The sequence below is a fragment of the Amblyomma mixtum genome, chromosome 5, assembly GCF_055824585.1.
Source record: "Amblyomma mixtum isolate Tamu chromosome 5, ASM5582458v1, whole genome shotgun sequence".
Classification (NCBI taxonomy): Eukaryota; Metazoa; Arthropoda; class Arachnida; order Ixodida; family Ixodidae; genus Amblyomma; species Amblyomma mixtum.
Window position 1 is genome coordinate 13869646 of NC_143016.1, and position 27199 is coordinate 13896844.

Here is a 27199-nt window from a genome sequence, read left to right on the forward strand (position 1 = left end):
CTATACCAACTACTCCTGGTCGCGTCCTAAAGAAACGCTTTTCAACTTTTACTAGAGGCGTAATAGATGTCTACTGAATGTGTTCTGCCTAGGTGTCATGTGCCGTGTTGCAGCTATGTTGTGGCTATGCAAGCGGCAGCTATATGAGGTCATGGTCTAACAACGGCATTATATAATCGTAACAGAGAAGCTGCGTACCAATAACGTTATAATGCGTCGGCGGGGACCAGTAAAAAACTCGTTCTTCGCATGCCAGTGCGTAAGAGGAATGGTGAATACCAATGGCGATTAAAATTCCCAAGCCATCACTGCTTCCAGGTTGGAAAGCAGCACACGCATCTCCTTGCAAAGAAGTCGCTTTAATTGTCCGCATAAGCTAATGCACGATAATAAATATCCTTCAGGGTCTCAAGAAGAGTTGAGATATCAGCGGTGGGGAAATTATTAGTAAGAGGATCCACATTAGGGCCAAAGCGAAGACCTTAATGTTGAAAAGGATTGCTTGCTCCACTATAAGGTCTGTAAGTGGTCTGCGGAGTCGATATGAAGCCAAGCACTGCAAAAGGAGAAGGAGAAAGTGGAAAATAAGGAGAGATAGGGAAGTGTGCAGTGTCACGTGATTTTTTTTCTCTCTGCCTTGACCTCCGGGAAGTTGGGGCGGTGACCTGTTTCACACCACTCGAAGTATCTACTCTGCGGAGACCTGATGCTTGTTCCGTGTCTAGATCTGGTTGGAGGTCAAGCGGCTCTGAAACACCTTTTGAGGAAAGTACATAAACTGGCTCAAACACTACATTCTCTCGTCATGAGTACCTGAGTCAAATTATACGCTTTTACCAGCAGCAGAGAACCCACAATCGCGCGCGGAAGTTGGCGACTCCTTTCCGGCGACCTTTTCTTGCTCGTGCCCTCCCCAACCGCACGCTCTTGCGTAATTCTGTTCAGATATGGACATTGGCTATAGATTCTTTCAGGCTTCATGCGGCTATCGCACCATGGGCGCAGCCTGTCAGCAACGCTCTGACAGGTCAGGAAGCCCCGCATCTCGCGGAATTCCCGTGGTGAAGCCGGCTGAGGTACGCCGACTTTTCAGCGTGCAAAAAGTGACGAGAGAAGAGGGAAAGGTGCGAATACGCAGAAATTCAAATTCTGACCACAAATAACTCAGCTTCCGCAAAGCGCATTTAAAAAATTCTTGCCGTAGGATATCGGTGGAGTGGCGTCCTTTAACATACCAGGAATACGACACCTTTCTTGAGCACCCCTTTCTGAGCCCCTTAAAGGAAACCGATATGTTTTTATGAAGGAAACATGTGCAAGGGTCCTTGAAGTCTAGCTCATGTTGCGTCGACAGCTTGTTATGGCCGCTGGTAGGCGGCGCTCGATCCCTTCCCGCCCCAGCAAGGAAGACGCGGCACACATGATGGCGAACGTTGGAAGGTGAACTTTAATTATGTCCGGCGCTCGTCATCAGCGCCTCCATCCCTGCGTCTGGAACTTGCGGTTCGCTCCAGCCGGGTCGATGGATCGCGGGGCGTCCTTGTTCTTCTTGGCCAGCGACGCGGGCCGGAAGAACGGGTAGAAGCTGCTGATGTCCGAGGCCGTCGCCGGGGGGAACCGCGCGCGCCACTCGAATGCCTCCAAGGCCCCTGCGCCAGTGGTGGTGCAAGCATGGGTTACAGCGCCTCAGAGCAACGCGAACCCATTAGACTTTTCGTCTCGGTTTCCTGCAGGGCGCTAGTAAAAAGCCATATAGGTCACTGGGTGTAACCTTTGTAATATTGTTACCGGTGAACTGGTTACTGAATAAGTGAACGAATCATGAACGACGAAGTGGCGGTGCGCTGGACGACGACGACGACGTTAACAGTGTGTAGCTGGGCCCTTGGAGTCTGAGCTGAGCGCTGACCATCTCAGCGCAGCCGTCAATACAGACTTACCGTAACCGTAATACCGTAACAACCCCGTAACATATCTTGAGGGAGGTCGCGGGTTGGACACAATATGCTTCCATTTACCAGCACAACGAGGGGATTGCACCTGAGCTGTCCGTTGAGCGAGTGAACGAAACCAAACCAGGCGGCGAGAGTCGTACTCCATAATCTAAACTGGTCACAAGCGTTAAGTTCAAACTTTCAGAGGGCAAGGCGCTTAAATCACATAAATGAGGACTCTAAGCTGCGGGGTTTTTTTTTTTTTTGGACCACACACTTGCTTTGGGGGGGGGGGGGGGGGGGGGGGCAACGTGTGATTCTGTGGGCGGCTTTTGGCTCAGCAACATGGCCCACATAGGCAGCCGAATAGGCTTCCCCCAAAGACATAGCCGAGATGCCTTCATGGGCCGCTAGGGATGCGTCGGCAATGAGAGTGGCCCTGCTAAGTTTAGAGGAGAAGACAAATACAAACGTCACAGGATGCAAGACATCGCGAGCTGGCCTCACCCCATGGCTCATCGGTCGAGTTTTAGAACTATCCGCGCTAACTTCGGCTACTAATCAGCGCAGCACGTGTGACACTTCCCAGCGCCAGGGCGGTGTCGAAGGGCTCACCGGGCAGCGCGGTGTACTCGTCATCCTCGGCGAGCTCCGTCTCAAGCCTCTTGGCCAGCGCCAGGCTGCTTCCCGGCCGGCCGCGGTAGAAGGCGGATGCCACCGAGGGCCCCAGCAGGGCCAGCGCGGCCAGGCTCAGCAGCAGGCTCCGAGACGCGTCCATGCCAGCGGCTGTCGGTGGTGGGCGACGGATGCGCACTGCGTGCATGACGACCAGGCGCATTCTGGGGACCACGCATGGCTCGAGGCATCATGTATGTGTGCTTCAAGTGTGCACAGACAACTGACTTGAAACAGTTCAAAATGATATTAACTGCGTCATTTAGTCCTCCAGAAGAACAGCTAATTCAAGCGGAGCGTAACTATTCTGATGACCTCTTTGCAATTTGTCTTTGAGGGAGTAACGGGTGGCTTTGTGAAGGACAAATGGTCGTAACTACCCATTTAATAGCTAAGAGCGAACCTCTATGTAACTTCTGGTTTTGAGCCGTTGCTAAGCTTAACAGACCGTCTTTTCATGGACAAGATTAAAAGGAGAGGTGTTATGCCTTTTACGTAAGGTCGGGCACAATCTAGTATGGAAGCAAAGGTGAAGATGGGACTGAAGCGCATTCTGCTTGGACTTCCTGGGGAGACTTCCTAATTGAGTAACATCTGCTGAGTTTTGCGCTCGCGCCCAAGGGGAAACCTCGAAGGCACTGCGAAGTATACCAAATGCAGCGAAATGCAAAGAACTTCAGATTTCACGAGGATGCTGCCCAGTGTTGTTTACAGAAATCTTTATCATGCAAAAATTGATGAACAACGGCGGTGATATTTTATGATTTAAGAGATAAATTCGGTTCAAAGAGCATTCAATCCTAATAGCAACGAAACATAATTCAAGGTAACAAAAGGAACTGGGTTAACTATAGCTGTTTCCAGTTGGGTAACCCATACTGGGGAAAGGAAAAGGGGGAAGTGGGGGGAAAAGATGAGGTGAGTAGAAAAAAATAAACATAAATACTCCTATAAAACGCAAGAATGTTTTTAGTGCTCTTCACAAGCTATCGCGAAACTTCGAGAAGAGCTGAGCACCGAAGCAGTTGAAAGGTGCATTCAACAAACAAAGCATGCCAGCAAGAACCTTCTCTGCCGCTCCTGTACGAACGTTTCTTATTGAGCATCGCTGTTGATATATTGATGTCTCCGAGATCTAGAAGGGCTTGAAGCCGTTCTTCGAGGTCTGGTATACGAAGGTCCTGTTGATAGAAGAAAAAAAAAGGCGCTTAGCTATTCCTTACCCTTTCCTAAAGATCATCGACAGGCATTGCGGAGAGGACAAAGATGTTATTTCTCGCATGGAAGCTCATTTCATGAATGTCTTAAAGGTCCGCCGTACGTGCGAAGAGCGGCTCAGACAATCGGCCGAACCGGCCTGGCATCCGAATGCTGACGTCTGAGACGACGCCAGTCCTTCGCCAGTCGCGAAAAAGGAGTGGCCGTGACAGCGCCGAACGCGCAGCCGGGCGCCGTGTCAAGAAAGCAACAGCGGCTGACGTCTAATCCGGGGTCACTGATGAGATCCGGCTTAAAAGTTGCTCTTCATAAATGTTCGATGCCTCCGAAACGAGATCGAGAGCGCGTTTCTTTTCTTCAAGCACTCGATGTTTCGTCGCAGCCGTTCTTTCATTACGCTCACCCAACTTGGGCTCGCACCCGCGCATGCCGGTGAACGATGGCGTCTTCCAGGGCCGCGGTTTCTTCATTTCGTCGATCGTGTCAGCCACTCATGGGTCCAATATCGCAAGATGATGAGGCAACACCGTCGTCTAGCGCCTCATGGTATTAGGGTTTAAGAGACACTCTGTCTCGCTGAGAAATCGAAGTTTGGTGCATGAGCCGAAGTCCGAGGAGGAGAGGAAAAGTAAAACGTATTCAATGATGCTTCATTATCATTGAATCAAAGCTTTGTTTATGCCGTCCGGAACGTCGACCGGGTAACGTCGGACGTCAGGAGGCCTAGTATGGGAAGTCTTTGTACTTGGATTAACCAGAGAAGATTGAGTAATACACTGCCACTATGAAATTTATGAATGGCTCAAAATAAACCCTACCGAGGAAGTGTATTGGCCCGGCCCCGAAAATTGATCCGCACAGTGGTCAGTCTGTAATGATGATAATAATAATACCTAAATCACGGCTATTTTGGTCAGCATGCGTTCTACGTTGTTTGACCAGAATCAGTAGGTGATGTTGCCATTCAGATATTTGTACTATCTGCCTCATGACTTCTCAAGGAAACGACATCGCTGTTGAAAAGGGGGAATGCACCCCATGGCGAAACGGTTATGTTAGTTTGCTTGAGCCAGCTAGAAAAGGATAGCGAACCTTCTCCTGCAGCAATATTTAATCTCAGTTAGAGCGAGTGGCAGCAATCACTGTGTTAGAATATGGCAGTGGGATCCCCAAGTTCAAGGGGGACCATAGCAGTATTCAGTGCCTCGCGCAGAGATCAGCTTGCCGGCATGTTAAATGCGTAACGCATGTCATGACCAACTCCCTGATATTTTTTTTTTCTGCGTGGCCCAATTTTTCACCTGGTGTCAAAGTGTGCCAGCAGATGGCGCCACTTCTATATTAGATCATCATCATCAGCACTAACACCCCCGTCAACAGTGGCGACAGCGGAAATAACGATGGCCAGCCACGGAGAGCTGCCCGGCATGAAAGTAAGGCTTCTCATTGAACGACCCCAAAGGTGTTGTTTCTCTGCTAAATACAGCCCACATGGGTGTGCTTACGTCATGGCTGCAATGCACGGAAGAGAGGGAAAGAGGCAACGACAGAGGCGCTGGCTTTCAACTTTAATGGCAGGAAAAATGCTTTAAAAAGGAGGCAAAGGAGCCACTTTATTTCGGTCAAATATTAACTCCCAGGCCGTTCATAACCTGGTGCACAAAAGCTAGCTGTGAAAGCGTGTAACCCCCTTTTCAAAGAACCTTCTACAGCCGCTAAAAACTGTCGCGACTCGCGACACCGAGACACTTCTGCATGAAGTACACATAGTAAACATGTCTCTTCCTAATGGTAAAAAAGATCCTACTTGCTGGAGCAAAGACAAAAACACGCAAAAAAAAGCGCTCTAATTTCAGCTGCTTCAATGATCTCGCACACTGTTTGGTTCTGGTGTTTGCGAAGAACTGACTATTTTGCTAACTTTGGGATGCTTCGCCACTTCCGGCAATGGATACCTGGGTGCCCGCGGTTACAGCTTTGCCGACGTTGTGTGGGTAGCCTTTAAACTTGCGTTCAGGCAGCAGCCAGCCTTCCTTCCCAAACACTCATTTTTTTTTTTTTTTGCCGGTCATCAATGATATGAAAAAAAAAGTAAGCCCGGCTTCTGTGCACTTTATGAAGCCGTTTCTGTGTTTTGGACATTGTGTTTGGTGACACTCTAGAGTTTATCTTACGGGTTTTTTTTTTATTTTTTCGTTCTGTTAAGAATTTGCGCAGCTTCACCTGTATCACTCAGAATTCGCAAATTGTAAAATGTCTCGCAAACACGGGAACCAAGCAGCGCTCGAGATCATTGAAGCGGCTGAGATGATACGGCTTTCAGAGCAGCGTGTTTACTGCTCTTCCATTTTATACGCTTTGCATCCACGTTTTGAATTGGGTGCAGAGGCACAGCGAAAGGAACTGATACCCTCTTTACCTCGTTGCTGGGTCCTCTTACTGCTTCGCGCTCGACAGACGGGCTGCGTACGTCGGAGTGTGACGCCTGGCCTTGGCGCGAACGTGCTCAACGCCTCAGACACTGGGTTACGAGGACCACACAACCGGGAAAGAAAGGAAGAGGGAAACGTAATGGCGGCAGTCGTGGTACCGCCTGTTCCGTGTACCCGTCCATGTTCCCCCGTACACAAACCACCTTTCGCTGGCCACTAGAGCCCCTAGCAGACACTGCCTGATCCGTGGCCACATCCTCAACCGTGTCAACGCAACGGGAATCAATAGGCCCGAGCCTGGTTTTATTTCATCGAACGACTCTGCTGCAGGCTTGGTAACCGTGGCACGCGTTCGGCTGACAGGTTTTCTACGTCTCTGATTCTATACCTTCTTTCCTTCGTCACACACTGTCTCACTCATTCTTCTTTTCTTACATTTTACAGCTCTGAGACCGCCGTGGGGCCTCAGTGGTTTTAGTCTTGCGCTGCCGAGCCCAACACTAAAACCGAATCCCGGTCGCGGGGGCCACATATTGATAGAGGCGATATGCAAAAGACGCTCTTTTGCTGTGCGACTTAAGTGCACTTTAAAAAACCGCAGATGGTCGAAATTAATTCTGAGCGCTCTGCTGCGGCGTCCCTCAGGCCGAAGTGGCGCTTCGGGACGTTAAATCCGACATACCTCACATACCTCACCTCTGAGCTTTCGCTGCGTTCCCCCCCCCCCCCCCCCCCTTTTTTTTTTTGCAATTTGACTGTATTGGGCGAGCGGTTAATTCGCGGGAAAGCTTTCAGCTTCATTTTCTGGAGGGGCAATACTCGTATTCTAACGGAGACGAGGTGCAGAAAATCTGATGTAGTAGCATACCAGTCACGTTATAGAAACGCTTGCGTAAGTCGGCCTCTGAGCCCACTGCAATATAGGCGCTCATTAAACGCCAGGGCTGCCCTCTCGAGCAATATCAGACGGTCTAGTATTAGAACTTTGTAGCTGCATGACCGTGGCTGTTTTTCGCATATTTTGGCTTCCAAACACTAAAAGGAAGTGTGCCCCGTCGGGACTGAAATTTACCTCCAGACATCTTTACATACTATGCAAGAAGTTAATTATTCGGTAGCAATCGTGGTTGTAACGATCGACAGCCAAATGCCATGTAAGAAATTTCGGCAGTGTATTTTTTTCTGTGCAAGTCAGGCCGCACATTCTGCCTTGCACGCGAAGTAATGCAATTCTGCATCAACATTGCTTTCTCTTCCAGTATTTCCTTACTGCTTTTGTTTCGAGGCCGCCAGCATTTCATAAATGATGCCTTCTTGCAGGACTGCGTACAATTTGCGCTTCAACATCATGTGCATCAAATTCGCGCGCTCGATTCATTACTGAGGTTCCTGTATCCCTACTAGAAGATGCGAAAGTACCCTCCAAGAGCGACAGCACATCCTCGAAAGATGACGTGAGCCAGCCAGAGACCACTAATGCCGCATGCCGAGATGACACGCGGGAGGCCATTAGCGGTGCATGCTGCCTCAGGAGTATTCGATTTTCGTACCCTAACGCATATCGTGTTCGTCAAATCGTTAGACTCCTAGCCGCAGACGGATCCATGCACACGCACAGAACTGATCCAGGTCTGCGAGTAGGCGATGCAAGCCTATCTATAGCAGAGCAGAGGCGCAACGTAGCTTCTCCAGCGTTTCGGCCCGAGAGCCGAGAATGGATGGGCCGTCAGTGGCGTTAGTTCGCGGTTTCGACAGTGCCGCATCGGCCGGCACTCCACACGAGCGGCGCAGGTGGGCAAGAAGCTACTTCATTAACGTGGCCGGCAACAGAGTGATTGCTGCCTGCGCTATCGGCGCTGTGTATCACCTGGGGGAGAGCTCTTAAATCGGGCTGCCCAAACATACGGCCTCGTCGCTTTCAGTGTTGGCCCAAACATTCCAGCGTCCCGTTCTGAAGCTCCTAATGGATCCATTTCAGAGGTTCACAATAGCTGCTAGATTGTGGACCAGCAACATACGGTTCCTATGTATTCTCTCTTCGCGTTTTTTAATGCTAATTGATTTTGTATTGTTGGCTATATTACTGCTTCTTATTGCAGGGCTTTTGTCATGTGTGCTATTGCCTATTAATATTGTCATGGACTAGAGCACGGCGAAGTGGGCAGTGGCGCGGCACAGAGTGCTCGAGCCAAGCCAGCAGCCATTAAATCACGCCATCACCACCTGCCATGTCGTTCTGTATTCATAGGCTTGCCGTCACGTAACAATATTTAGCGTCATGATTTTGAAACGTCCTATGGAATTCTTTTTTCTTTTTATTATGTGACAGTCATCATCATGCTTGTTTTTCTCTTCCTAGTAAGCTTCGAAACTATGTTCACAATCTCAACTGTCCGCTAATCTAAGGTAGCTTTAAGAAAAATAAGTAACTATGAGGTGTATTCGGGCTCTATCAGTGTTCCATTAAGTTGTATATGCGTTACTCTGACTTTTCTGTATTACCAAGCCAGGATTTCAGAGGCCACGTTAATCTGCCTACAGAAGCTTTTAGCCTCGGAAGCCTTCTAGCATTAAGCAGCGTTATGCCTTAAAAACCTTCCAACTTGTTCTGAAAAATGAAAGTAGAGTGCATGATGTGTCAGAGTCAGGGTGGTTCTTTGCATCTTTTATGAGAGTTCCAGAAACCAACATACCCCTATTTAGAGCTGCGTCCACATGTCAACCATCGTAATTTCTTAATAAACTCATAAAAATTGCTAAAAAAAAGATTATCCTAGTTATGTGTGCTATGTTTTATAAATATTTAGAGTCTGATTTTGAAACGTGTTATCACTTCTTTTTTCATTAACTGATGGTTACTATCATGTTTGTTCTTCTGCTACAGTAACTTCGAAACTATGTCCAATAACCAAAATTATTAGGAAATCTAAGGTAGCTTTAAACTTCTGCCATTGTTCCCATTAAAGGTACCTTTCAACACTATTCAATAAATGCGCGGTATGCCTGGAATGTTAAAGGGCGATGCTTCACGTATACCCTCCAGCAAGGATCTCTTCAATGCGTTTTGTAGAAACTGAGTTACCTGCAGACAAGATTTGAATTTCAGCGTCTTCGCGCGTCTTTCTAGCACCTCTTGTGACATCTCGCACGTTCAAAGATCTAAACTCCTCCGCCGGTCTCATCCACACACGGCTCAGTTTTCCTCCTCCGCCGCCAGGCTACGGACGCCCGTGGGGATTTCCGTGGGGAGTTTGTGTGAAGCTCGACCTTGAGGGTGACCTTGACCAAGGAATAAATAAATAAATAAAACAAATATTGTCATGACTGGGATTCGAACCCGCGGAGGCGCGAATAGATCATCTTCGCTCAACATTTTTATATTAGCTTGATTGGCTGGCCACTGCACAAGAGCACTATGCTATCGCTGCAGCCGACCAAGCCTCGCGTTAAACTGCGACACATTGGTTGGTTGGCCTCAAATAAAATGGCACGCACCCCCTACGGGGGGCGACACATTATGATGATGATGATGATGTCCTCAGGCTGAACGACACATTATCGCGCTGTGCATTGCACATTATCGCGCTGTGCATTGCACATCGTTGTCTTCATCAACTAATACTACTCGAATGAAGAAGACGACCAAGCGCCAAAGCTAAGCCTGCGGACATCATCATCATCAACGGCGACGAAACTTCTGAAGCGGCCGGCTGACGTTCGTGCTGGAGAACTGCTTCTTGAGACCCTGCCTCTCGCCCCGCTGCCTCATCGGTTACATGTGCAAGAGTCTTCGTCGCCGGCGCCTCCGATGTCCCAATAAGCTACCCTTCACTACTACTGAAATAATATCGTCGCAGACGTGCCGACGACCCAGCAAAGCAAAACCATGAACCAACCAGGCTAAACAAATGCTTTTGCACGTCTACTCGATTTAACTACGTTAAAACCCTACCTTTTTTTCTTTTTTTCTTTAATGAGCAAAATAAGAGGCGTTAGTGCATGCAGTGATATTTCTCAGATATTTTTCAGCATACCTCGAAGCATATTCACTTTTCAACTGCGCAGAAAATACAGAAGGCCATGCGCTACCACCGCGCTTCACACATGCATGCATGCGCGTGGCTTAATGAGCACGTGCTAAAAAACAAGCAAACATACTTTACAATTTCAGCCGGCAGCCTACACAAGAATAGCCTACTCGACGACTAAAGTGAACACGAAACCACTTCACCTGGCAACTAGCAAGCACAGCAGAGCGTAAATGCCTGTTGAAACCTTCCGGTGCTGAACTTGCTGTATACAACGGCCATACTTAGTCTGAGTGCACACAACGCGAGGCGAAAGATTCAGCGCTCGTGTTTGCGTCTGGCCTTGCTATCCATCATCTGTTTTGAGCTGCTTTAATTACGACCTCTTCGCATTATTCACTGTGGTTGCCGCGCTAATTGCCCACGGTAATTCGACGGTTATTGCCCATATAGACGTCGAAACAGCATTCCTCGAGAAAGCGCATATATACCTCACCAGCCGCAGTTGTACTAATCCGTGCGTGGCGGCGCCCAGTGTTCTTCACTTTTATGCAATTATCTGCCTTATGAAAGCATGGTTTTCGATAAAAAAAAAGTGACATATTTGCAATCACCAGCGTCAGCTTTATTACTCCATTACTTCAGGACAAAAGCCTCACTCATATCTGCCCAATTAACCTGACGTTGCAGACAATCAGCGCAACTAGCGGCCAAATGCGTCTACATACGCTGAAATGGAAATACGCAACCCGGTCCTGTGCCAGCAGCGGCACGTTATCCCTAAAAACTTTTTACCCTTATCCACACAGCTAACTTCCAGCCGCCTCCTGCTACGCTTGCCTTCTCTTTGAATCTAGTACGTTACCCTTAACGACCATTAGTTATCTTGTCTTTGCGTATTGCCCTGCCCAAGCTCATTTCTTCTTGATTTCAAATAGGATGTCATTATTTGCATTTGTTTCCAAATAAAGCATCAGTTCGAATAAAGCGGAATTTCGAATTTGCCGAGTTCTAATTAACGATATTCCACCATGTGTGCGTCTGTGGATACGTGTTGATTATTTGCCTTACATAAGTAGACTACCAAAACGTCATTTTCGATCACATCATGCTCTTCTCCTAATACTCCTTCCGATTCCAGTCGTGGCCCCGGCGCTAACGGAGGTAAACGTTGGTATTTTAAGTCCTCGTGCCGTACCAGCCTGCGGCTGTCGTCGCCTGAGACCATAAAAGTGCCGCCAGGTGTCGCAAATCACCGGGACCCAGACGAGGCAAGCCTGCAGGCGCCGTGTCCACGGCGCGGCTCGGGGGATAATCTCATGGCTTGTAGGGGAGCAAAGGGGGATTGGGGGGGGGGGGGGGGGGGGTTACACTGGTCGATCGCTGCCGTAAACGTAAGAGACCCTCCGGCAAGCGCCGGCCGAGTCTTTCACAGCTGCGGGGACCACGCCGGAGAAATGACGACGGCTTTATAAGGTCACCTTTGTGCGACTTGGAAGATTGACTTTGAGCTCAAGCTTAGTGAGCTCACGATATCACGATCGCTTTAGGCTCTGCATAGAGTGGAAGTTTGCAGGTACATGCTTTCTAGGCTCCGATGTAGTATTGGTGCGTCTGTGACCCCGCGCACTTTTTTTTCGAGCAGTTTCTTTAAGAGGGCAGGGTGTAGCAGGAGCATCATTAGTTAAGCATTTGCGCTTCGCACGAAAAGCGAGTTAATTATATTGCGCAGTACGTAGCCGACGGCAGTGGACTTTTAATGCGGGAATTACAGCTCCTGCCGCGAGTGTTGTGGAGCCCCGATATGCGTCATCAACAAACCAGCCTGCAAGCTTCGACGCGGCGTCTTTCGCAGCTTTGTGGCGTAGTTTGGTTGGTTTATGGTTTAATGGGGTTTAACGTCCCAAAGCGACAAAGGCTATGAGAGACGCCGCAGTGGAGGGCTCCGGAAATTTCGACCACCTGGGGTTCTTCAACGTGCACTGACATCGCACAGTACACGGGCCTCTAGAATTTCTCCTCCAAAGAAATTCAACCGCCGCGGCCGGGATCGAACCCACGTCTTCCGGGTCAGCAACCGAGCACCATAACCACTGAGCCACCGCGGCGCAGTTTGGACTCCGCTGCAAACGTAAGAATAGACGCCGCACCGGCTTATTAATCGCCGGTGCGGATTGAGCATATGGTACCATACAGCTTTGTGAGGTGAGCCAAAGCAGACTCTGGAGAACATTGACGGATCACTGAACAAGAACAAAAGGAGTTAAGAAACAAATGCTGCCATTAAGTAAATGCTCGCCCAAATAGGCCGAACCGCGCAGCTCCATCAGTGCTTTTTCAGGATCTGTCTTTTAGAATAGTGCTTCTTTCTGTCAAACTCGGTTGCTAGCAAACAGTTGTCGTATAGCATTCAAGGTCTCCTACTTAAGGCTGAAGAAACTAGAATAACTGACCAGGCATATCAAGGGGTAGTCGGATTGATTTTTAAAAAATTGCGGGTACTTTTATTCACGTATACGACAGGCACAAAGTTACATTGCTACCTGCCACAGAAACGACACATAATAATGCGCACACCTGGAAGCAATGCTAACTGCACAGGTTCTCTAAATAACGGGGATACAACTGTTACGTCGGCCAATTCACGGACTGCTTGCTCGACAGGGTGTTTAAACTTCATTCATTCATTCACTCATTCATTCATTCATTCATTCATTCATTCATTCATTCATTCATTCATTCATTCATTCATTCATTCATTCATTCATTCATTCATTCATTCATTCATAGCTGCTGCAGCGACAATGGCTGTAAGCTTTAAATAAATTCATTCCCGCTGCTCTGGCATCCTTGCCTACGGGGGACGGACCTACCCACACAGCCCAAGCGCTGCTAAAATTCCCACGTGATAGCTAGCTGTCCGGCATAAAATTTAGCATTTCACCAACAGCTTGGCTCACGTTGTTGTTCCCGTCTGTCTTCAACCCCATTTGGAAACGAACTGATGAGATAAAGTACTCCAAAACTTGGGATAAGGATGGGACTACCATAGACGAACCTTTAAACACAACGTACAAACTCTGTCAAAAATATGCAGCTCACAATGCTATCTTCTGAGCGTTGCTCATTTTGCATCGACAGCTTTTAAAACGACTCGAAGGTGAGCGGTAATCTCGTCAACCACCCGAACCTTAGGACCTCCATGGATTATACAAGAGCACGACAACACGGTTTAGAGGCAAACCTCTTGGGCTGCACCTTTTTGACAAATGGTGTACTTGCCAACTTCGTACTTAGCTTGGCTATAGAACGTAAGACGGAAAAGTTGTATTCAGATTTGGAATCACAGCTGCGTCGTAATGATTTCTACTCTGCGCTGATTAAATTCTTGTAGTATCAAGTTTTTTGCTTCTTTAATGAAATTAATGGTAGTGAATATTTGATACTGGGCTTGCAAAAAAAGAAAAGTATCAAAGCATATCTTGCCGGATGAAGACATTTTGTTTATGTACTACGTTCATACATAATACAGCATATGTTCATATGCTGAACATATGATCATAGCTTGTAAGTTTGCCTCGAGGGAAGTGGTAATATCATACGACTGAATCCACATTCTATGCCAAGCATTATAGCCAAGCCCCGTAGGAAGTGTCTCCTTTACAGCATTCCTGCGCATACCCATGGTAGATGTACAACCGAAGCACCTCTTTTCTTTCTGGAGGTAATTAGAAAGTGTACGATCAGGCCCGCCTGGGCCACTGTCGTTGTAAAATCAAAACGCCCTCTTGAAGGTGTCCTCACCTTCCAGTGAAAAGCTGAATCGCGTGGCTACCTGAGCTCACGCGAACTGCAGATCAAGAGAGAGAGAGAGAGAACAACTTTTATTTAGAAAGCCTGCAGATCAAGGTGCGCGAAAGTAAGACGCAAGTCGTCGATCAATGTCGAGCTCGTTGTTTTTCTCTTGAGTATGTCGTGTAGGTGGCTGCAATTAAAGGCACGCGCCGACCTTTCGGTTGGTGCAAGCTCCGACATTCCTGGAACACGCCAGGAAATTGGAGAACGTGATTGCCGAGGGCTCGATACTTTTTTATGCCTTCGATGAGGAACGAAGAATGCAGCTCTGAAACACCGTGTAGAAAAGGCGATTGGTTCTCGTCTCTGTCTTTCCATGGTGTTTCGTAGCTACAATCTTTGTTCCAATATTATGTTTGACCAATTGACCTCGAAATTAACGCTGTTAACGTTCATTCAATGAAGAATGCACAGAAGGAAGCGGTATAGGCTATGCCAACCCGTGCTGGCTTTCTGAGCGGAGCACTGCTCCTGTATGAGTAATACGCACGCGAGGTAAAGCCCTTACTCCGAAGCCCTGCTTTTCTACGAGCGCCTGTGCTTGTAGAAACTGACAATGTATTTCCGTCCCGATGACGCATCTCCAGTTACTTCCCTGATTACGTAGTGGCTTAACTTTACACAGAATGCGAAAGGGCTCCGAAACATTCGAGTGTGAATGTGTGGGTTCTTATGCCTACACTCAGAACATGCATACTGGAACTGACCCTCTAGAAACTGCCCCACACTGCAACTGCGCAACGCAACGTCGCCCACTTCCCAGCTACGCACTCACAAGGGAGAACTGGGTAGCGCAGCTGGGCAAAACGACTTCTTCACGGGTCATCCCCGTTCAACGCCTTTCTCACCATCGCTGGTCAAAGCGTTTGACCCTTAGCCCGAAGGCGGTGAACCCGGACATGGTTTGTGTAGTTATTTTATCTCTGTCCTTGCCGCTCCTATTCAGCAAGCCCCGCCTTATTCTTCAAGAACACGTGTTTTGTATATACGTACGTACCGTCGCAGTACGACACTTTTTCTCCAGTGTAAAACCACGTGGGCTGTATTTTGACATTCTCCGCCAGCAGTACTAACGCATCGGTTGTGAAACTCGAAACATTTATCAGCAATGTCATCCGCTCAGGGCCGGCTCTATTTCAGTCCTTGGGGTGACACCCGCTGAACGGTTTACAGGACACTTGAGGTCAAGCGTTCTTTTCAGAACGCTGTGGTAGGCAGAAAGAGAGAAGTCTTTAATATGAGTCCCATGTTCTGGTTGCTTGTAAATGTGGGTGGGTTGAGGCTTGAGTTCGGCCCAGTAGGTGGTGGTGGTAGTGGCTTTTTTTTTTTTTAAAGGTGAAGCAAATGAGTGTTTCCGACCGCGGCAATCGTTATATAATATCTTAAGCACTCGAGCTGCAGCCGGTGGAAATGAAAGGGAAAGAGAGAGGATAGTGAGGAAAAGTATAGAGAGGAGCGATAGCAAGAAAGGACAGGGGAAATGATGCAGTGATGTACCGCACTTGCTTCAATCATGAAAAAAAATTGTCTCTCTTCATTTTTTGTGAAGGTTTCTAAGCATGCAGCTCACGCTTTTCAAACCATTTGCCTTTCTGAAGCTATAAGAACCCTCCTTGATGGGTCACTATAAATAGTGACCGAATAGAGCTTTAGTTGGATGGAAAGTGGGCTAGTTGGGCTAGTTGAAGCGGTGTCAGTTGTTATTTAAAGGGGCTCTGAGGATAAATCAAAGTTTACCTGTTTCGATAGGGTACGCCGTTCTAATCGCAAAGAGACCACTCCCACCGAAAACGGACCTGTTATAAGCTAGAAAAGGGCAAAAAACGAAATACAGATGCCGCCACTGCCGGGTGCTTTCACAAGTCAAATGCGATAGTCGCCTACGTTTTTTGGTGCGGATCTCTGAGGCTACGCTGCACCGACATTCACCTCAAAGCGGTGGTAACTCGTTCTTTCTCAGTAAGGACGTCACAGGTGTAGATCGACAGGCAGGAAGGTATTTCTATCCAATTTTCTCCGCGACAAATGCGTTTTCTGCTCCCGAACAAACGTCAGCACAGTCAAAATAAGTCAGGGAATTAATTTTTACTGAGAACAATGAAGCAGATGAAGTTGTCCTCAACGCCCTAAAACAATTAAGCTCTAATTTGAAAGCGGAAAAACAGGGCGAGGAAAAAGACGGCGCAAATACTGATTGTAAGAACTGCTGCTTTATTTGCCAAAAACGGTTCTTTTGGTTAGCTAGTATAAAAACCACGGCACAAGTTAAAAGTAAAGCAGCGGATTCGAAAATTGAACAGGGAAAGAAAATTTAATAATGGGGTGTAAATGTCGACGAAGGAAAATTGCGAATATCTGATAGATACCACAGGTGCCTGGCTCATATCGATTTCAAGGCGGAAAGTAAATAAGGAGAGGTTTTTACAAGTGCTTGTAGTGTCACTTCCTTGTGATTGTCCCAGCCGGATATATAACTCTCTCCCTTCGTTCTTATACCATTGTTGCCGTGTCCGGCACTCAGTGCGTAATCCCAGAGATAGTGGAGGCATGGCTTTGCCGGAACCTTCGGTGAGAGGCAGAACAATCATAATTAGAAACAGTCAGAATAGAATTTCAGTTTGCACCGAAATGTAATTTTTGCTCGTCGCATGTAGAGTGACATTGTACACCAGCACCGACTGGAGTCGTGCGCTATGACAAAGGCGCTTGAGGAGTGGTTTGTTGCACCGCTCAGTCCGCGGTCGCAAACAGCGATTCTGTCCGCCCTGAGAAACGGCCTTGTTTAAGCGGTTAAGGTGGCGTGAAAACAATCATCGCGAAAATTAAACACGCTGCTCGCACAGACTGAACCTAGGACAACCCCTCACAGCCTGAGAATGGCGACTTAAATATCAGCGGACACAGTCGATCGAATAGCATTTTTTAGTGGCATCGCAATTAAGTGAGTGGGAAGACCCAGACTTTCTTTTATCGGGCTACCAACAGCCCTGCTAAGATACCGTAATTGCGTTATAGTACCTTAAGAAACGACCAGCAACTACGATACTGCAATGCATGCCATCATCATTGCTATCAAAACTTCTTGCTGGGCTAGTTGGTAATTCATTGTAAAGTAAAGGCGCCAAAAACCACACACACACACACAAGAGTAGATAACGGGACAGAGCGCCACTCACAACTAGTTTATTTTGCGGAACCCAGATACATATATACACTTAGCCAGCGCCTGCGCAAGGAACAAAATTACGCATCAATGTGATAACGAACGCTCAAAAAACTTTTTTGCCGCCTGATACAAAGATACAGATGTTTCGCTGACACACTAACTGCCTTTCTTACTGATATACAACGCTTCAATCAGCTCTCTGGCTTTGATATTGCTGCTTCTGGCAAGGATCCGCACGGATGAGAAGCATGGTTCGCAAGAGCGTGAAGAGCAGGACCTGATATGTTTCGGCAAATTTGGGCCCTCTTTATTTTGTTCTACGTTTCGTTCATGTTTCCTGATTCGCTCATTAACGCAGCGCCCTAGCTGTTTGTCCTATACAGGGTGTTTCACCTAAGACTTTCTGCAATTTTTAAAAATAAGCTATTTGAATTAGATGCGCGCTTTTTCTGGCATAGCATTCTCAGTGGTGTAGTACATCATAATGCAGCTACGACGTGCTAACTAGCAGGCTTGTTAACCAATATTTAATAGTCAACTTTTAAACTATTACCGTTGGGCTCCTTAATTATTAAGAGGCATGTAGCCCACCATAAGTGATGTCCATATCCGTTTTCAGAATTTCGAGGACGCGATTATCCTCGGCGCTGTGGCCCAACAAATTTCGCCTACATCGCGCCAAAATACATGCGGTTTGAGAAGCTTGCAGGCAAAGCAACCTCTCCAGTGCACGTAACTCGTCGAAATAGCGAAAATTTGTTGGGCCACAGTGCCGAGGATAATCGCGTTCTCGAAATTCTAAAAACGGATATGGACATCCCTTATGGTGGGCTACATGCCTCTTAATAATTAAGGAGCCCAACGGTAATAGTTTAAAAGTTAACTATTAAATATTGGTTAACAAGCCTGCTAGTTAGCACGTCTTAGCTGCACTATGATGTACTACACCACTGACAATGCTATGCCAGAAAAAGCGCGCATCTAATTCAAATAGCTTATTTTTAAAAATTGCAGAAAGTCTTAGGTGAAACACCCTGTATATAGGAACGACCGCACGAGAGGGGAATTTCATAAACAACCCATTCGGCACATTTCATGAAAGGTCGCCCATGCTTATAACATTGATGAGTAATGACATTGATGCGTAATCACGTAATCTGTTATCACATTGATACGTAATTTTGTTCCTTGCGCAGCTAGGCGCTGGCTAAGTGTATATATGTATCTGGGTTCAGCAAAATAAACTAGTTGTGAATGGTGCTCTGTCCCGTTCTCTCGTCTTGTGTGTGTGTGTAGTTTTTGGCACCTTTACTTTACAATTGCTATCAGTCCACTGCATGACCAAAGCCCCTTCCATTGACTGCCAATTATCCCTGCCCTATGCCAGCTGTAGTCACACGAATTCAGCAAATTTCCGGGTCTTGTAATCTGACTTGACAATACCAGGCCCCATAGCGGCCATCATGGATGGCCATACTCATTCTACCGTACCCTGTATCGGATAGGTGCCCGGAGCAACTTCGAGGAGTGGGTCATTCCAGACGCAAGCCATCACCTGTCACGCGACTCCTCTGGAACCGGATGTTCACATAATTCGATGTGGCTGGTGTACCAGAAGTCGTGATGTCTGCGAGACCAATCACGAATTTTATAACACCTCCACCGCTTCTGGGGATGCCTTTTAAAGGCCTCATTCGACGCTTTTTAGTACAACGCAGTCACTGAAAAACATGCGCTGTCAATGAGTCTGCATTGCCCATTGGGTGTTGTGAACAGGACAGCTTACACAATGGACTCTCGCCCAACTCCTGCGATGTCCACAGCGGGCGCTTAGGTGCAGCGATGCCTGCAAGACCAGGTTTTATTGAATGACTCCTTGAAGGTTGTGTATGATTGGTGTGTGAAATGGGACATGAGCATTAATTATGATTTTGTCTCCCACCTAAACTACTCTCATTTAGTTTGGGGAACAACAACGAAAACTAATCTGTTGAAGCTTGAAAGGCTACAGAAAAAAATAGTACGAATAATTGAAAACGTTGAATACACAGCACCTTCTTCACATATCTTTGCTTCGCTTAATTTATTAAAAGTAAGAAATATATACGAATACAAATTATGCAGGCAGTACCGTTTAAGCGTCCAACGAAAGAGTACAGTTTTTACTGAAATGGCAGAATTAAGGCCCAATTATCCCACCTACAGCACCAGAACTCCAGAACGATGGAAAATTCCAAAATGTCGCACTGCCTATGGACAACAAACACTCCGGTATAATCTTCCGCGATTATTGAATGCTGCAGAAAAGGAAGCCGCTGATGTATCCAGTATGTCTCTTCCAAATATGTACAAATATTTTGCTACTCATACTTTTCTTTTTTTGTGCGAATGAACGCACAGATCTATCCTTATATTCAATTGTTTATGTTCGACTGTTTATTGTTCGACTGTTTATTGTTCGACTGTTTATTGCCCCACTCTGCTGCTGTATACACTGTAAGGGGGCGGAGGATTTTTCAAGCCGCAAATGTACGGCTTTTCCCTCCGCCTCCTTCCACTTCTTTGTGGAGAATAAAACTTGTATGTATGTATGTATGTATGTATGTATGTATGTATGTATGTATGTATGTATGTATGTATGTATGTATGTATGTATGTATGTATGTATGTATGTATGTATGTATGTATGTATGTATGTATGTATGTATGTATGTATGTATGTATGTATGTATGTATGTATGTATGTATGTATGTATGTATGTATGTATGTATGTATGTATGTATGTATGTATGTATGTATGTATGTATGTATGTATGTATGTATGTATGTATGTATGTATGTATGTATGTATGTATGTATGTATGTATGTATGTATGTATGTATGTATGTATGTATGTATGTATGTATGTATGTATGTATGTATGTATGTATAAGTCAACTTCTATGATTGTGTCGAACAAAAAGACTCCATTAGTTAGTGTTCCCAAACATAATTAATAACAGAGAACTAAAGCGTTCTAGTAAATTAAAATATTTAGGTATCACGATTAGCCATGACTTAAACTGGAGTGATCACGTGCAAAACATTTGTGGAGCAGCTCAACGAAAACTTGGATTCCTAAGGCGGAAGCTAAAAGATGCACCATCGGATGTCAAACTACAAGCATATAAATCAATAGTAAGACCAACTCTGGAATACGCAAGCATAGTTTGGGATCCGAATCAGAAATATTTTGTAGATAAGGTTGAACGTGTTCAAAGATTAGCAGCAAGGTTTATATTTTCGTCTTACCGAAGAACGCAGTCCGTATCAGAACTTCTATTACGAGCACAGTTACCAACATTGGCTATTCGCAGAAAAATTGCTAGGCTAAATTTTTTTTTATCAGCTTTATCACAATATGTTCAATCTGGATTCTACCTTGTACTTGCGCCCACCCGGAAGACTGTCATCGCGTACTAACCATCCCTTCGCAGTTATGTCATACATGCCGAGAGTTGATGAGTATAAGTTTTCGTTTCTGCCTAAAACAATTATAGAATGGAATAACCTTGACCGACGCGTATTCAACAAAACTTGTTCACTTGAAACTTTTGTAAAAGAGCTGGAACTGTGTTGTACTGAATGACTATACCATTCCCACCCTGTAACAGCCCGCAAGGGCTAACAGTATTTGGAAATAAAAATAAATAAATAAATAACTTCGATAACAGCTCGCCGTTAATTTAACAGGCAGTGCAGATCGCAGTTAGCTTATACCAGCAGTTAGCTTATTTCTCAACGCCATAGCTGATTACGTCTTTGATTTGTCACGCTACAGAGCCTGCGCTGGGATTCAGAAAGGGATGTGTTCGTACGGCTTTCGGCTGCCTGCACGGTTATGGGGGGATACAATATTCTTTTTTTTTTTCACGATAATAATAATCTTTATTGATGACTACAGGTATGAAAAGAAGTCGAGGGAAAAAGCCACAAAGCTTGACAGGCCCTCGACTCTTGGTACACAGATATCGGCAAGCAGGGTTTTTCTTCTTAGAGTTATTTCCTGGCACGGCACAAGCGAAGTTCACAAAGACAATATTACATGGTTATGCCAAAACAACATCATGAGAAAAGAAAAGAAGAATAGGTACACAATAGATACACAGCCGAACAGTCGTGGAGTTATAATTGAACCACACGTATCTGAAATCGTGGCTTCACGAAATGAACTGCATCGCGCGCGCCAGGCAGTTTGTTCTGGAGACAAAATTATTCTCGTTTCCCTGCTGCATCAATCGCAATTCTCGAATCGCGCGAAAGCACGGTTTCGCAATCCATTCGCCGCCTACGAGGTTCCGATAGCGTGCCTCCGCGGGCCGCCCGGCGCTGGCGAAACGTAATTACACGCTTCTATCTCTGCATCGCGGGTGCGTTCCGTCAGCGCGCACGCAAGTCGGCGACAAGCGACAACCAGCTGGCTTTCTTCATCGCCTGCAGAAGCTTTCGTTGCCGCGTAGACTCCGTGTGACTGGCTCGGAGGTCGTCGTTTTTTTTTTTTTTTTAAGGCGAAAGCCTTTAAGCGCTCATACTCGCGGCCATGACTTTGTCCGTCCGTCCGTTACACCTGAAGTGAAAGTCGTAGCTAGTCATTACTAGTCACAAGTCATCACTAGGTAGCCATTAACCAGTCATGACTAGTCATGACTGGTTTGTCACGACTGGTTAGTCGTGACTAGTTAGTCATTAACCAGTCATTACTAGTTAGTCATTAACCAGTCGTGACTAGTTATTCATTACCCATCGTGACTACAAAGTCATCAACTAATTAGTCATGACTAGTTAGTCATTAAACAATTATGATCAGTTAGTCATGAGCCAATAATGACCGGTGTAAACCGGTCTAAGGAAAATACACGGAACTAAACTTAGGGAACGGAGTAAATAGCTCTCCCATGGTAAAATTTGGTCCCGAAACACCCTTTGTCGCCTACTTTCTTTTTTGCCTTTCGGGAGAGGTAGGGAGAGAAATATTTTAACCTACATGCGAAAACCGCAGGCGTGCTACTCGGCGTTAGGTAGGGGGATTAAGGAGAGGAAGGCGATAGGAGTAGAACACAGGAAATAGTTTAAGGTATAAAATTGGCAGATAGAAATGTGGTCATATAATATATAAAATGCAGATTGGAAAAGTCTAATGGGGGATAAAAAAATAATTTAAGCTTGTCCAGAAGTCCAATGCCCGGTACACATGCAGTTAAGTGTCTTGTATGTGAATCGCTTTGAGTGAATTATCACCGCTGTTGTAACTGCGAATGGTGACCGGGCTGGGACCTTTGTCAGGCCTTTTGCGCCTTTGGACTCTGCCTCCTCTCGCCCAATCGAGAAATAAAGGAAGTTTAATTCAAATTTCAGTGCGCGGCGCCGCTGCGAAGAGGCGGAGCCTGAAATACATTTCACGGTCAGTGATGTTTGTCTGATGGTCTTCCTTTTAAAATTGTAACATGTCTGCCCGTTTTTTTTTTTTTTTAAGTTGGCCGTTCTAACCAAATCTGCTTTACAGTTTCAACACAGCCGCAACACTCAGAGTGCAGGCAGATTACATTGCGTCAAGGGGTAGTGGTATAGCTCTTCGGAAAAGCTGTATTCAGACGAAGTCTATGGTAGAGAGATTCCAGACGGCGAGGATGTCGATGTGGAAATTTGATTTTAAGTGGGGGTCAGCTGAACGTAAGAGGGCATAATGATGGGGCGGTAAGCTCCAGAGCCCATCCTTTTTATTTTCATAGCCGTTTATTCATTAGTGATGCAATAGACATTGTAGAAATAAAATATATCCTGTAATTCCGGCAGTGGAGACCTTTTTTGGGCCGGTTCGCTTGCTTTGTCGTTTCCTAAAATTCTTTAACTTGCTCGAATTCAGGGAAATACATGGTCTGTTCTGAAAGTAGTAGGACTCATTTTTTTAAACAAAATTTATTCAAGAGAACAGTACAAACAATTACAATTTTTCAAGGTAGCACCCTTCCGCACCTACACGCTGCTGCCCATGTGTTTTACAGTTTTCGTACGCCTCCAGGAACGCCTGGACCGGAATGCTGTTTAGCTCCCTCGTCACGGCCTGTTGAACCACCTTTACCGATCCATGATGTTTCCCCTCGAGCGTCGATTTTATTCTCGGGAATAGCAAAAAGTCTGGCGGGGCCAAGTCGAAGCTGTAGGGGGGCTGAGGCAGTGTTGCCGCCTTGTGCTGGGCAAAAAATCGGGGTCCTCATTCACATGATGAAGAAGATCGTACCGGTTGGCCTTTTACTCCTCTGACAACACTCCCGGCACCAACTTCGCGCACGCTTTCCTCATGGATAAGTTTTTTGTCACGATCTCAAAAACTTGGGTTTGAGGAATGCTCAAGTCATCAGCAATCATTCTGATACTCATTCTACGATCACTGTTAAGTAAATGTTTCTCTCGCTACACATTTTCGTAGGCCTTGCTGGTCGAAGGGCGTCTGAAGCGGTCGTCTTCTTCCACTCTTTCCTTACCTTCTTGGAAAAGCTTGTGCTACTCAAAAAACACCTGATCTACACGTGGAAGCGTCACCGTAGGCCTCCTTAATCATGTTGTGAGTCTCTTTGCCCGTTTTACCAAGATTTACTCAAAATTTGATCGCGTATCGCTGATCCAGTAAACGCTCGACGATTCTGCGTGACGAGACGTTTCGACAGGGGTTCACAGTACAAGCGACCTCCTCTCTTCAACGGCCGAGAGCCGACTGCCGATTTTCCCCAGCATTCCCGAAATCCCCCTTCAACGATCCTGCACGCGCAGACCACCTCTCGTCCGCCCGTTCCCCCAGGAAAAAACCAGTCCTACTACTTTCAGAACAGACCCTGTATTACACAGTTTCCTGCGAAGCTGGCTAAGTGGCGCAGGTGTACAAAGTCTGGGCAGACTGGCAGGTGATTAGTTGTTCTGAACACGCCAGACAGGCTTTGTGGAGCTGCTTTAAAGTATGCAAATAAGACCCACCGTTGGGCTGTCGGTCGTATACTGGACTGCTTCTTTCATATTGTGCAGCTCTGCCGATGTGGAAGTTGTCACTCGCTCAAGTCGGCGGGATATTATTTGTCATGTAGATTGGCTTGGTTTTACGGGGTTTAACATCCCAAAGCGACTCAGGCCCGGGAAGTCTCCTGCCCAGGAGTAGGGTGCTAGGTATGCGCGGTTGTTCGATCTACCCCATCATTTGGGGTAGAAAGTAGAAACTCACAGCAAGCCTTAGATTATTATGGCATAATTCCAGTCGTAGTTTTCACTTTTAATTGGCGGCTGAGACATTTCAAACAGAACGTCGTTGAACACCTGTCCGGGGCCATCCATACATCGCTTTAACTGAGCACATGTCGCTGTTTTTGGACTGCTTATAGCCTCTCCTCTCTTGTATAGTGCGTTTTGTCGTGCATTGTGCGTGCCTGCATGTTTAGTGTTTTGGCTGAGATGTGTATTCCCCATCTGTTACGATCTTGTATCAAGATCGCAGTATTCATAAATAAAAAAATAATAAACAAAACCTATAAACCCTGCCAAGCATGGGCTAGTCCGATTCTTCCTCCTACCACAGCCTTTCTCTTTGTTCCAACAGCAGCTCCTCTTTCTTGACAGTGAAGGCTAAAGAATTACCACATTGAATCGCAGCTCTTAGATGAAAACTATTTAGTTAGAAACGAAGCAGTCAAGTATATTTACGCCGCACTGCTATGTTTCGTCGCTATAGCTCCGAATTATTTTACCTCTAGCCGTAAAGCCGTAAAGGAAAAGTTACCAGGGTCGCGGATCACCGTCACGCCAAGTTGAAGTCAAGAAAGGCGAAAGATTTTGTCAAAATGTTCCTGAAACTATACTTTCGCCTTACTGTATGCGCCAAATAATAGCTGCTAAGCTAAACCTTCGTTTACCTGACACGTGCCCCAGGCGAATGAAAGCATCCCGCCTGAGAAATATCTGAAAAATGAAAGGCCAAATAACTTTCCACTACGTGGACCACGTTCACCTTCGCTCAATCTCAAATTTCTGAACCAGAACGAGAGAGTACAGTTTTTCAGCATCAGTCACCTCAACTTCGAAAAATTCCCGCATTCTAGGGCCCCTGCATGTTGTGGTTTGAGAATCGTTACACACAAAGGTCAGCGTTCAAAAGTGCAATCCTCACGAGTCGTGTACTCGTTCTTTTTATGATTATATTTTTTAAGGTTTGCAGAAACATTAAATGATGGCACAAGGGCAGCTTTAGCCAAAGAGCGCCTTAGAACAACGTATTTTTGTCTGCACTAGGTGAGCTCAAAGTCCCATTTGCCGAGCATTTCACCCCCGACAAGCCAAGCACCAGGTCAGGGGAAAGCTTATGCCCCTTCGATCGTCAATGGATATCCGGCACAACTGGGGATCGAACCCCACCACTTCCCGCACGCGGAAACATTAGAACTATGGTCAGAGATTGCGCTTAGGGATTAGTGCTAAGACTTCATATGTTAAACAGTAATCGAATTAAGCCAGGAGTACACAAAAACACATTCTACTGCAGGCATTTGGTAAGCCTTAGGTAGAAGCGTGACATAATTTCCTGCCACTTTCTCGTATGTTATCCTTGCTAGTTTTGCCACGCGGGTTTGCACTGCAGCCGGGTGAAATACAGCGTGAACCTTCTCTTGAACTTCGACATCGAGCACCACCGAACGGTTGAGTTTCGCAAAAAGAGCAAACACGTGTGGCACGCAGGTCAGCTTTACGTAAGTTTCTTAACTGACAACTAACACTTAAACAGCTACAAAAGTGACAGAGAGCTGGAGGAAACTAGGAATCTACACCAGTGTTACTGCTGAGGCGAAGTTAAACGACTTAAAAATCTTTCAAGCGTCGGTAACGCAAAAATTGAAATGATGGGCGCAACACTGGTCACGACAAAAACCTTCCTGCATAGTAATAATTATCATTTTTCGACTTATAGAGATTTCTCGACTTCCTCTAAAATTCTGCAGCTTAGTTATTTGCTTGGAATTAGCATAATTCTTCACCCTGCTGATCAAGCTAAGATGCAATCTGTGTATCATTACGCAAGATTTATGACTCTGCCACAAGATGTCCTCTACGCCTGGTGCTTCGTTTACGCAAGGCGTGCTGTGCAAAGGGAGACAGCCATATGTGCAAAACCGCAGTAAGCTAGCATCTCTGGCAGCTAGTGCTCGCACCATGTTTATAAACTGCCTTCGGTGTAAACCTGCCGAAATGAAATCGCACAAAGGCATATAAAACGCCACACGATGGAAGTTACGTGGCCGAAGACTATTCGCTCGCATTGTTTTCCCAAACTGCGGCCGTCATTTCGACACTAAGCTGAGCAGGCATGCACACAATGAGAGCCGGAGCGTCGCCTCACCGTCTAGGCTGTCCGAGGGTCCGGCACAGCGCGGGGCGTCTCGACGCGGGGTGCGGGTGTGCAGCGCTTCGCTGTCCTTCGAGGCTGCTGCGCCGGTGTCCGACGCGCGGCCCTTTTTGTCGGCCCGGGGGCGGAACCCGGGGCGGCCCACGGGTCGCCGCCGCGTCACGCCATTGGCCGCGGCCCGTCCAACTCGCTGCATCTGCGAGAGGCTCCCCCACGCATGCTCCCTGTCACGCAGTAGCGCCACGTCACGACCGTATAACAGCACTGTACTGGCGATGACGTCACGGCACTGCGGGGCAGGCCGCGAGGCATGGGACCGGGTAAATTTAGATGCACCAGTATGGAAAAGCTTTAGCGGCTCCCCCATCCCACCGAGCAAGGATCCGGACACGTTGAGTCGGTGTTGCGTGATGGTAACGCACAAAGCCTGAGGAATGGAAGAGTGCGTCAAGTTGTCGAGCCAGTGAATAA

General features: G+C 46.6%; 1 protein-coding gene across 1 annotated transcript; it reads right to left on the reverse strand.

Annotated features, from left to right (window-relative positions):
• Window positions 1-1426: 1426 nt before the first annotated feature.
• On the reverse strand, window positions 1427-26939 carry LOC149341328 (uncharacterized). The gene is made up of 3 exons (XM_089543356.1): window positions 26723-26939; window positions 2550-2747; window positions 1427-1649 (listed from the first exon to the last, which is right to left on the reverse strand). The coding sequence occupies exons 1-3, from the start codon at window positions 26922-26924 to the stop codon at window positions 1471-1473; spliced, it is 579 nt and encodes a 192-aa protein (XP_089399482.1). The 5' UTR covers window positions 26925-26939; the 3' UTR covers window positions 1427-1470.
• Window positions 26940-27199: the final 260 nt, after the last annotated feature.

Excerpts from the sequence above, each read along its gene's own strand:
- LOC149341328 (XM_089543356.1), bottom strand. The coding sequence starts at position 26,924 with ATGCAGCGAGTTGGACGGGCCGCGGCCAATGGCGTGACGCGGCGGCGA. Across the intron at positions 2,748-26,722 it reads ACCCTCGGACAGCCTAGACG|TGCGCATCCGTCGCCCACCA; the intron begins GTGAGGCGACGC and ends TCATGCACGCAG. Across the intron at positions 1,650-2,549 it reads CGAGTACACCGCGCTGCCCG|GGGCCTTGGAGGCATTCGAG; the intron begins GTGAGCCCTTCG and ends CCACTGGCGCAG.